The following is a 12,856-nucleotide window of genomic DNA, read 5'->3' as shown; positions in this document are numbered from 1 at the left end:
TCATGTGTGGCCATTATACAGTATGGAGCATCATGTCCGGTCATTATACAGTATGGAGCATCATGTGTGGTCATTATACAATATGGAGCATCATGTGCGGTCATTATACAGTATGGAGCATCATGTGCGGTCATTAGACAGTATGGAGCATCATGTGCGGCCATTATACAGTATGGAGCATCATGTGCGGTCATTATACAGTATGGAGCATCATGTGCGGTCATTATACAGTATGGAGCATCATGTGTGGCCATTATACAGTATGGAGCATCATGTGCGGTCATTATACAGTATGGAGCATCATGTGCGGCTATTATACAGTATGGAGCATCATGTGCGGCCATTATACAGTATGGAGCATCATGTGCGGCCATTATACAGTATGGAGCATCATGTGCGGCCATTATACAGTATGGAGCATCATGTGCGGCCATTATACAGTATGGAGCATCATGTGCGGTCATTATACAGTCTGGAGCATCATGTGCGGTCATTATACAGTCTGGAGCATCATGTGCGGTCATTATACAGTCTGGAGCATCATGTGCGGTCATTATACAGTCTGGAGCATCATGTGCGGTCATTATACAGTCTGGAGCATCATGTGCGGTCATTATACAGTATGGAGCATCATTTGCGGTCATACAGTATGGAGCATCATGTGCGGTCATTATACAGTCTGGAGCATCATGTGCGGTCATTATACAGTCTGGAGCATCATGTGCGGTCATTATACAGTCTGGAGCATCATGTGCGGTCATTATACAGTCTGGAGCATCATGTGCGGTCATTATACAGTATGGAGCATCATTTGCGGTCATACAGTATGGAGCATCATGTGCGGTCATTATACAGTCTGGAGCATCATGTGCGGTCATTATACAGTCTGGAGCATCATGTGCGGTCATTATACAGTATGGAGCATCATTTGCGGTCATACAGTATGGAGCATCATGTGCGGTCATTATACAGTATGGAGCATCATGTGCGGTCATTATACACTATGGAGCATCATGTGCGGTCATACAGTATGGAGCATCATGTGTGTTCATTATACAGTATGGAGCGTCATGTGTGTTCATTATATATTATGGAGCGTCATGTGTGGTCATTATATATTATGGAGCGTCATGTGTGGTCATCGTACAGTATGGAGCATCATGTGTGGCCATTATACAGTATGGGGCACTGTGTGGCCATATTTTTTTGTTTATAATTATTGTATATGAAACAGTGTGATCGGCAGTGCTAAATGGGTGTGGTTGGGATGTGGATATGGGTGTGACTAATTATGAATGGGTGTGGTCAGAGGCGTGGCCTAAAATTTGCCGCGGCGCGCAAAGCGCGCCGCAAACTTTGTCCCTCTTTCCCATCTTCAAAAGTTGGGAGGTATGAGTAGGATAGCTACTGGGGGGGCAGAGGGGGCCATTGCCCCGGGCCCAGTCACCTGAAGGGGCCCTCCGGGAGATCCACTGCCGAGTCTGAGGTGTCAGGGAGAGAGCAGCACAATGCCGGCTGCAGAGCCTCCCTCCATACAGAGTGCAATGTGGTCTCACCTGAGGAGTATCTTCCTGGCTGGCGGCAGCAGCTGCAGTTACCTTCTGGCTGTGCAGTCAGTGTGCACGCTTGGTTTGGCTGAGGCACGCTGGGTCCTAGTGCCCTCCTCCCTGCATCTATCTGGACACTTCCTGGTTCTCCTCACTGTCTGCCTGAAAACGTCATCAGTAAGTGGGGATGGAATTTATTAGAGTAATTCGATTTAGGCATATCATGGTCACTGTGGGGGTGAATGTGAGAGGATTGTGGTATTGTAGGGGTTGAAGTGGGAGAGGAGGACGGGGCTCTGTGGGGTAAATGTGAAACGATGGGGGTTATTGTGGGTGTGCAGGGGGACAGGGCACTGTGGGGGTGAATGAGAGAGGATGGGGGTATTGTGGGAGGGGGACAGGGTACTGGGGGTGAATGGGAGAGTTTGAGGGTATTGTGAGGGCTGACGTGGGTGAGGGGGCACTGGGGGGCTGATTATTATTATACTGTTTAATGTTATGAGATATTCACTCCATCATATGTGAGGGTATGTGTCCTCGAGGTGTATTGGCAGCGCTTTGGATGCAGCAGATACCCCGCTCCACCCAAAGCGCTGCCCCCTGTTGTACGCGCAGTGATTCCGCATATATTCATTGAACACAGGTGGAATCACCGCATCCTATTCATAGACTGTTTTATTTATCTTGTGGAGACGGAGCATCTCCACAAGATAAATAGACATGCTGCTGTCTAGAAAGACGCGCCACATGTCCGGTTACGTAGGTCTGCCACCTGCGTCTATGTACACATAGTGGAGATGGGATTTCATAAAATCCCCTCCACTATGCTGTAACATCTGGACGCTGCGGTTTCGATGCTGCAGATGTACACAGCGTCCAATCCCCAGCAAAAACCCAAGCAATACGCCCCTTGGAAACCTACCCTAATAGTTGCTGTCTTGGGGGCTGGAGATGGGGAGGTCGGGGGCTTTTTATTATTGCGAGCTGGGTCTTTTATAAGTATTAGTTAAACAAGCATAGCAAAGAAGGTTAATATTACTATAACAAGGATAAGTATTAACATAAGGGCACAGACAGACACTGTATAACTCATGCGAGGATCGCATTGCTATCCTCGGACTGGCCCGACACCTCTCCTGACATAAGCTTGACGGCGTGATAGATTACTATGCAACTGTCAGCCTCAGGCCAGGAGAGCCGACGGTCAGTCCGAGGACTGCGATGTGATCCTCACATGAGAAATACGTCAGTCAGTCTGCCCCCTAACAAGTATAACAATACATTAACCACGGGCTGCATTCTATGTTATAAGAATACATTGCTTATAATTAAATTATTGAAGGGAACCTGTCACCCCCCCCAGGGCCTATTAAGGTAATAGAGCCACCTTCAGCAGGACTAAGGCTGCATTCTGTGAAGGTGGCTCTTATGTTTTTGATCCCTAGTAACACTGAAATATTCTCTTTTATAAATTGCGTGCACTGACGCCGCTACCATGAGGCGACTTGAGCTCTTTGGCTCAGGCGGCAGAAGAGAGGGGGCGGCAGATTCTGTAACTGGATTTGCGCTGCTAGGTTTTTTTTTTGTTTTTTTTTAAACTCCGGGGTCAAGTGCCCGCCCCCCCTCCTCCCTCCTGCCCCCCTCCCTGAAGACATAATACTCACCTTCCTCCAGCGGTGGCTGCAACTCCGTCTCAGCGCCGGCAGTGCGTCCTGTCTTCAGCGGTCACATGGTACCGTCATTAAGGTCATGAATATGCGCATATTCATCACCTTAATGAGCGCTACCATGTGACCGCCGAAGACAGGAAGGAAGACGCTGCAGAGATGCCGGGAAGTTCTGCGCCGCCCGGTGAGAGGTGAGTATGACAGGGAAAAAGTATGGGGGAGCCACGCACGCAGGGGAGAAGGATGGAGGAGCCACGCACGCAGGGGAGAAGGATGGGGAAGCCACGCACGCAGGGGAGAAGGATGGGGAAGCCACGCACGCAGGGGAGAAGGATGGGGGAGCCACGCACGCAGGGGAGAAGGATGGGGGAGCCACGCACGCAGGGGAGAAGGATGGGGGAGCCACGCACGCAGGGGAGAAGGATGGGGGAGCCACGCACGCAGGGGAGAAGGATGGGGGAGCCACGCACGCAGGGGAGAAGGATGGGGGAGCCACGCACGCAGGGGAGAAGGATGGGGGAGCCACGCATGCAGGGTGGGAGGATGGGGGAGCCACGCACGCAGGGTGGGAGGATGGGGGAGCCACGCACGCAGGGTGGGAGGATGGGGGAGCCACGCACACAGGGTGGGAGGATGGGGGAGCCACGCACACAGGGTGGGAGGATGGAGTATAAATATGGAGTATAAATACTAGGCCCTATAGGGGGGGACACAGTGTGTATAGAAAGGAGAGGTCAGTGTAAAGAGCATGTACCATAAGAGGGACAGTGTGGGGGTCATATTTTGTGCAGACAATATAGTGAGGGGCAATTTTTCATTCAGGAGCATTATAATGACACTTGTATCTCTAAGGGCATCATGTGGAGACTTTCTGCAAAAGAGCGGAGAAGATGGAAGTCTGCAGAGACGGCTGTGGATGAGAAAACTCATCATGGGGTCTGGATAAGATGAAGAAAAGGAGAACGACTCCAGAGACAACATCATCTATAAGGTACCTGGATGTAAATGTTATTTGTGATACTAACTAACTCATGTTTTTATTTATGTTAGGAGCATTAAAGGGGATGTCCAGGTTTGTGATGAGTCTGCAGTCATTCTTTGTGACTGAAGACTTCTGAATTCTCACAGTGCACACTGCACGCTGTCAGGATTCTCTGGTGCTGGTGATTTACATACATGCGGTCACATGCTGACTAGACATGTGTGGCCTCACTCTATGAAAATGAACTGAGTGAGGCCAGGCACGTCTAGTCGGAATGTGGTCAGAAGTATACAAATCGCATGCTTGTGCTGACATGACTGTCCACCGGCCAGGGAGAATCCTAAATGTGTGCAGTGCATTAGTTGTGAGAATTCAGAAGCTGCGATGTCAGGATTCAGCTCTGCAGGTTCCAGTCGTCACATGGACGCGTCACTCATATGCGATTTTCATACTCATGGTCCTGTGACAACGAGCTTCTCTTCCCGCTTCTCTCAGTTTTTCACTGAACATTGAGAGCATTAGGGAGAGGAGCTCGTGGGTACATGACTGAGTGTGCAAATCGCATATGTCCTGGGGGGGCACCAAACTGAATTCTTGCCCCTGGTGCCGGAAACCTCTGCTGGTATGCTACTGTGAGCGGCGATTACCGGGTTCGGTGGAGGGATGTGTGTGTGTGGGGGGGGGGGGGGGGGGGGGGGGGGGCGCCATTTTTCCTTTCGCCTCAGGCAGCAGAGAGGCTAGGTTCACCCCTGCTTATGACCATGTGTTATTTCTGTTTTTCTTTTTAATAAATTTGCAAAAATTACTACATTTCTGTTTTTTTTCAGTCAAGATGGGGTGCAGAGTGTACATTAATGAGAAAAAAATTAACTTTTTTGAATTTACCAAATGGCTGCAATGAAACAAAGAGTGAAAAATTTAAATGGGGTATGAATATTTTCTATACCCACTGTACATGGAAAATTAAAAAGAATCATCCTCAAGATAAATAGTGGACAAAGTCTTACTGCTTAGAAAACACACTACAATTTTCATCTGGATCAAGATCTGTATGGAGGAGTGGACCAAAATCCCTGCTGCATTGTGTCAAGAACTATAGGAAACGTCTGATCTCTGTAATTGCAAACAAAAGTTTCTATACCAAATATTAAGTTCTGTTTTTCTGTTGTATAAAATACTAATATCATGCAATAAAATGCGAATTAATTATTTAAAAATCATACAATGTGATTTTCTGGTTTTTATTTTTATATTCTGTCTCTCACAGGTGAAATGTACCTACGATAAGAATTACAGACCTCCCCATTCTTTGTAGGTGGGAAAACTTGTAAAATCAGCAGTGTATCAAATACTTATTTTCCCTACTCCACCGCACATAACCAGCAGCTTTTGTTTTGGCCAAAAGATTTTTTAAACCACCACCACCACAACTAGGTAGAGTCTTTTGGCAGCACCCTACTCTAACCTATTAAACATTTCTTAAAATATCCAATCTTTTTAGGTGTATTTTTCTTTAACCCCTTTCTGACCTCGGACGGGATAGTACGTCCGAGGTCAGATCCCCCGTTTTGATGCAGGGCTCCGGCGGTGAGCCCACATCAAAGCCGGACATGTCAGCTGTTTTGAACAGCTGACATGTGCCCACAATAGCGGCTGGTGAAATCACGATTCACCCGCCGCTATTAACTAGTTAAATGCCGCTGTCAAACGCTGACAGCAGCATTTAACCGGCGCTTCCGGCCGGGCGGATGGAAATGAGCGCATCGCTGACCCCCGTCACATGATCGGGGGTCAGCGATGCTTCTGCATTGTAACCATAGAGGTTCTTGAGACCTCTATGGTTACTGATCCCGGCTAGCTGTGAGTGCCACCCTGTGGTCGGCGCTCACAGCACACCTGCATTTCTGCTGCACAGCAGCGATCTGATGATCGCTGCTATGTAGCAGAGGCGATCGAGTTGTGCCAGCTTCTAGCCTCCTATGGAGGCTATTGAAGCATGGAAAAAGTAAAAAAAAAGTTTAAAAAATGTGAAAAAAATATAAAAGTTTAAATCACCCCCCTTTCGCCCCATTCAAAATAAATCAATTAAAAAAAAAATCAAACCTACACATATTTGGTATCGCCGAGTTCAGAATCGCCCAATCTATCAATAAAAAAAAAGCATTAACCTGATCGCTAAACAGCATAGCGAGAAAAAAATTTTAAACGCCAGAGTCACTTTTTTTGGTCGCCGCGACATTGCATTAAAATGCAATAACGGGCGATCAATGGAACATATCTGCACCGAAATAGTATCATTAAAAACGCCAGCTCGGCACGCAAAAAAATAAGCCCTCAACCGACCCCAGATCATGAAAAATGGAGACGCTACGGGTATCGGAAAATGCCGCACATTTTTTATTTTTTTTTTTGCAAAGTTTGGAATTTTTCTTCACCACTTAGATAAAAAATAACCTAGTCATGTTAGGTGTCTATGAACTTGTAATGACCTGGAGAATCATATTGGCAGGTCAGTTTTAGCATTTAGTGAACCTAGCAAAAAAAGCCAAACAAAAAACAAGTGTGGATTGCACTTTTTTTGCAATTTCACCGCACTTGGAATTTTTTTCCCGTTTTCTAGTACACGACATGCTAAAACCAATGGTCGTTCAAAAGTACAACTTGTTTCGCAATAAATAAGCCCTCACATGGCCAAATTCACTGAAAAATAGAAAAGTTATGGCTCTGGGAAGGAGGGGAGTGAAAAACGAACACGGAAAAACGGAAAATCCCAAGGTCATGAGTCACATACATATTTTTAATATGACCAATAATGCCACATACAAGGCACAAATACCGTCACACCATTGACGGACCACATATTACCCCCCCCATAGTGACCGAATAATATCACATACAATGCCCAAATACTGCCACACCATGATCAGATTACATATTACTACCACATAGTGACCGAATAATACCACATACAAGGGACAAATACTTCTACACCATGACAAGATCATATAATACCACTACATAGTAGTCGAATATTATAATATTGGTCATTAATAAAAAAAACACAATACTAATGTTACCATAAGTGCCATTATACACAGGAGCTCTGTACATAGTATACAGTGTATAGTGTCAGTGTACAGGTAACACACTGACTCATCTGTGACATCTCTAGTTGAAGTCCTTCATCTTCGCTTTCCTTCTTCATCCAATGCAGACCACCATCACTTCTTCCAGCCAGGACTCATCTCTGCATAAAATAGCACACAGTCATCTAGAGCCCCGCTTCCAAAGAACATTCCCCACCTTCCACACTGAGCAGCTGAATACAGACCTGCACCCACCATTAATATATAATTAGTCATTATGTAACCCATCATTACAAATATAAATTGTAATCCACCACTGTGCCCCACTAACTATAAATAGCGACTTTCCCCACCAAATAAATATATAAACTAATTAGAACCTGTATTCTTTCCCCCAATGTATTACCAGACACACTCCTGCATCCTCAACGCCCCCTTCTCTGTATCTCCCGCTCCCCACTTCATTATATTTACATGCTCACCTCTACCCCAATTCATTATGTCATGTCCTCTCTCTCTCCTACCCTCTATTCACTATCAACTGTTCTCCCACACACTCAGTAAATCATTTGCCCTCCCACCCATCCACCATCAATTCATCATTTGCTCTCCCCTACACTCAATTCATTATTTGCTCTCCATTCACCCTCAGTTCATTATCATTTGCTGGCCTTCATCTCTAGTCTCAATTCATCATCAAGTGCTGTACCCCACAATCAATTCACCATCATTTGCTCTCTCCCACCCTCAATTCATTATCATTTGCTTTACCCCATTGTTAATTCATCATTTTCTCTCCCCCCACCCTCAATTCATCATTTGCTGTCACCCACCCTCAACTCATTGTCATGTGCTGTACCCCACCCTCAATTCATTATTTTCTCCCCTCATCATCAAGTTTGTTATGATCCGGTGGTAGGATCACCAAACTGACCTGATAGGTAAACCTGAATAGTAGGACAAGCTCCGGGGATGTGGGAACTATACCGACCGCAATCCTGATCCTATCCACACACACTAAAGGCAGCCGTGGAGCGTTACCTAAAAACCTAGACACCTCTTCACAGCCTGAGAAACTAGCTACCCCTAGAGAGAAAGCAAAGCCTCACTTGCCTCAGAGAAATAACCCGAAAGTTTAGACAGCCCCCCACAAATAATAACGGTGAGTTAAGGGGAAAATACAAACGTAGGAATGAAAAACAGGTTTAAGCAAATGAGGCCCGCTAACACTAAATAGACAGAAGATAGCAGGAATCTGTGCGGTCGGTACAAAAACTATCAAAAACTATCCACGCAGAAAGTACAAGAACCCCCACACCGACTCACGATGTGAGGGGCGCACTCTGCTCCCCAGAGCTACCAGCAAGCGAAAAATCACATATAAGCAAGCTGGACTGAACACATCATATACTGAGAAACATTTTCAAGGAAACAATGAGCAAAAAGAACTAGCAAGACTTAGCTTCTCAGAAATAGACAGGTCACCAGGAAAATCCAGGAGAGGTCAGAACCAGTACTGAATACAACGACAGCAGGCAACAAGTAAAGGTCCAGGTGGAGTTAAATAGGAACCAGCATAGCAGGAAATGAGGCAGCTGAGCCCAGCTCCAGACCCGCAGTATCGCTAAAGGCCACCAGAGGGAGCCCAGACGGAATTCACAACACAAGTTATCATTGGCTCTCCCCCCAACCCCAACTCATCACTTGCTCTCCCCCGCCCTCAATTCATCATTTGCCCACCTCAATTCATTATCATTTGCTCTCCCCATCCTCATTTCATTATTTGCTCTCCCCCCACACCCTCAATTCATCATTTGCTCTCCCCCACACTCAGTTCATCATTTGCTCTTTCCAACATCCTCAGTTCATTATAATTTAAAAAGTTATTCATACTTACATTTCATACAATCCCCTGCAGCTCCACTTCTGCTGTCCTCCTGGCGAGTGGCGTGTGTACATGCCGGCGTGTACGCGATGACATCATTGTATATGCATTGTCACCAGCGCCTCACAGACGAGGTGGAGAGACTCCCTTGGAGCTGGATGGCCATTCAATTTTGATGGCCACAAGCTCCAAGAAATCTCTCTGTGTTGACGCACAATACCCTGGGGCCCGGTGAGCAGAAGCACAAGAGGGAGGGGGGCTCAGGACCCCATCTTTACTTCCGCCTGCTGGGCCTCATACAGCAGTAAGGGCAGTAATGCATTGATGGCGGCCCTGCATCTATTACACAAACATGTCCCTGTACAGCTTGTTAAGGGGTGTTCTTCTCTGGTATGACTTTACCGTGGGTTTGCCTTGTCTCTTATGGGATTCATAGAGATATACGAGTGTAGCGGATGACTAATGCAATGTATGTATATTAGTAGAAGGACTCTGCCTACTATTCATATTGTTATACATACTGTTTTCCCATCTATAGGCTGTACAGGGACACCCTTATTAGCTATGACATACATCTATTTATTTACTCTAATATATTCAATTTATGATTAGTGACTTTCTGTATATTGGCACTCTTGGTAAAGCCTACTTCTGTTTTAACATCTTTTAATCATGTTTGTCATTTTTTTTGTATATGTACTTAATAAAGCTCAATGAATTTTTACATATGGCTGCTTCACTCCTAGTTTATAGTGAAGCATGGCAGTTGCTCGCTCAAGCCTGTAGTGAACTTGGTAGTATGGCTATGTATCATGTTTGCAGCAGGTCATAACAGCCAGAGGGGCTCTGGTAAGTGCTAAAGACGCTTGTTATGAAGGGGTGAATAATTCGGAGACTGCAGCAGTCAGTAAAAGTGTCATTTTGTCCTGAATAAACAACTTGTTATATTAGTTGTGTTCAGATATTTACTTTGTTCTTGTTTTATTTGTTCATGACAAAAACTAGAAACTTTAGAAAATGTAATAAAATTCTGAATTTCCAAAGAGGGCTGTATGAGGGTATGTGTCCACGATCAGGATTGCATCAGGATTTGGTCTGGATTTTACATCAGTATTTGTAAGCCAAAACCAGGAGTGGGTGATAAATGCAGAAGTGGTGAATATGTTTCCATTATACTTTTCCTCTAATTGTTCCACTCCTGGTTTTGGCTTACAAATACTGATGAAAAATACTGACCAAATCCTGATGCAATCCTGAACGTGGACACATACCCTAAGTGTGAATGTAACTGAAACATGTCTCAAAGGAAATTAGATTCACCAGGCATCTTGGAGTATTTTATGTATCACGATATCACTTTGTTTCTCGCATTCCCATATTACCTCTGAGAAAGGGAAAACAGGCTGAAATTTATGCAGACTACGGGCATATACATTTTCAGAACTGTCTATTGAGGCCACGTAGAAATCAATAAAGTCGTCTGAAGGTGTAATGCTTCTTATAAACTTACTATCCAACCTCCTCCATCCGAGACCATGTCACATCGCACCATCAAGGGCTGCATGTCATCTGGGTATATTGTGTACCAGCCGCTGAAAACAACACCTTGGTCCCTCAGCTCTTTACAGTTCTTTGCACCTACAAAATAGATGGACACATTTATGTTCTTTATCTACATCTTTAGATTATATGGATAGAATTAATCTACATTTAAGGTTGTGTCACTTTCTAAATACATGACAAGGAAACAACCCTGAGCTGTAAAACTGACCATACATACACATAAGATAAGAGTTGTCCCAACCTGCCAGTACTGGGAAGATTGTCCATCCATATATTACCTTTACGACCCGTTAGTCCACTTTGTCCTGTTAGTAAGAAACAATACATAACACAATTTATAAATGGCTGTAAGTCTGGATCAGTACAGGATAAGCAATGTAATGTGGACATTTCAATGTTACCTACAACCAAGGTTGAAATTCATCTCAATAGCACATTTAGAAATGTATGTACTTCGAAAATTGATGATGTGTTCAAAACCTATTTCACCCGCTGTGTGTGTGTGTGTGTGTGTGTTTGTGTGTATACACTGCTCAAAAAAATAAAGGGAACACTTAAACAACAGAATATAACTCCAAGTAAATCAAACTTCTGTGAAATCAAACTGTCCACTTAGGAAGCAACACTGTTTGACAATCAATTTCACATCCTGTTGTGCAAATGGAATAGACAACAGATGGAAATTATTGGCAAATATCAAGACACACTCAATAAAGGAGTGGTTCTGCACAGACCACATCTCAGTACCAATGCTTGCTGGCTGATGTTTTGGTCACTTTTGAATGTTGGTTGTGCTTTCACACTCGTGGTAGCATGAGACAGACTCTACAACCCACACAAGTGGCTCAGGTAGTGCAGCTCATCCAGGATGGCACATCAATGCGAGCTGTGGCAACAAGGTTTGCTGTGTCTGTCAGCATAGTGTCCAGAGGCTGGAGGCGCTACCAGGAGACAGGCCAGTACATCAGGAGACGTGGAGGGGGCCGTAGGAGGGCAACAACCCAGCAGCAGGACCGTTACCTCAGCCTTTGTGCAAGGAGGAACAGGAGAAGCACTGCCAGAGCCCTGCAAAATGATCTCCAGCAGGCCACAAATGTGCATGTGTCTGCACAAACGGTTAGAAACCGACTCCTTGAGGATGGTCTGAGTGCCTGACTGTCACGGGGAGACTAGGCTGGCTAAGGCTGGTTACCCGGGCCCCTGCAATATCCCTCAGACTAGGGAACACCCCGTCTGTCCCTCTCCCAGAATTTACACTAATGATGTGCTTGTCTGGGCCACCAGGCCTGGCCCTGACTCCTGTTTCAGCCCTATGCTGAAACCACCACACACCAACCCCCACAGAAAGCACAGACAGGGAAAACTAAAAAACGCACCATGCCGCATACACACAGAAAAACACAATAATGTGCCCAGGGCAAAACAAATACAAATATAGGAAGAAGAAAAATAACAGGATAATACACCACCAGATACGATATTTCTTCTCCAAGACCACCACTCCAGACCGGAATCACTAGGCACGAGGCACAAGCTATAATCGGCGACGCCCAAAGTCCAGCAATACTATTTAAAGGCCTTGGGCGTGACCCAGCCTCCAACCCGAGTACCAGCCAGATTAACCCTGGGCAACCTGGATAAAAATCTAGCCGGCGCCACTGAGCGTATAGTGGACGAATGTGGAATTACCGCTGTCTGTCGGACGCCCTAGTGTGAATAGCGTCCGACATGACACTGACGTCCACAGATGGGGGTTGTGCTCACAGCCCGACACCGTGCAGGACGATTGGCATTTGCCACAGAATACCAGGATTGGCAAATTTGCCCTGTGCTCTTCACAGATGAAAGCAGGTTCACACTGAACACGTGACAGAGTCTGAAGACGCCGTGGAGAGCAACATGCTGCCTGCAGCATCCTTCAGCATGACCGGTTTGGCAGTGGGTCAGTAATGATGTGGGGTGGCATTTCTTTGGAGGGCCGCACAGCCCTCCATGTGCTCGCCAGAGGTAGCCTGACTGCCATTAGGTACCGAAATTAGATCCTCAGACCCCTTGTGAGACCATATGCTGGTGCAGTTGTCCCTGGGTTCCTCCTAATGCAAGACAGTGCCAGACCTCATGTGGCT

At 45.8% G+C, this 12,856-nt stretch overlaps 1 protein-coding gene across 4 annotated transcripts in view; it reads right to left on the bottom strand.

Moving 5' to 3' along the window:
- Positions 1-12,856, bottom strand: part of LOC143805198 (ficolin-1-B-like) — a 160,049-nt gene that overhangs the window by 88,115 nt on the left and 59,078 nt on the right. For all 4 annotated transcript variants that reach the window (XM_077284180.1, XM_077284178.1, XM_077284177.1 and 1 more), the window contains 2 exons: positions 11,009-11,035; positions 10,678-10,805 (listed from right to left, as the gene is read on the bottom strand). In XM_077284180.1, coding sequence (XP_077140295.1) covers positions 10,678-10,805; positions 11,009-11,035 — 155 coding nt within the window. The remainder of the gene's footprint in view (positions 1-10,677; positions 10,806-11,008; positions 11,036-12,856) is intronic.

This window comes from Ranitomeya variabilis, chromosome 2, assembly GCF_051348905.1.
Source record: "Ranitomeya variabilis isolate aRanVar5 chromosome 2, aRanVar5.hap1, whole genome shotgun sequence".
Classification (NCBI taxonomy): Eukaryota; Metazoa; Chordata; class Amphibia; order Anura; family Dendrobatidae; genus Ranitomeya; species Ranitomeya variabilis.
This window is presented reverse-complemented; position numbering and strand designations above follow the sequence as displayed.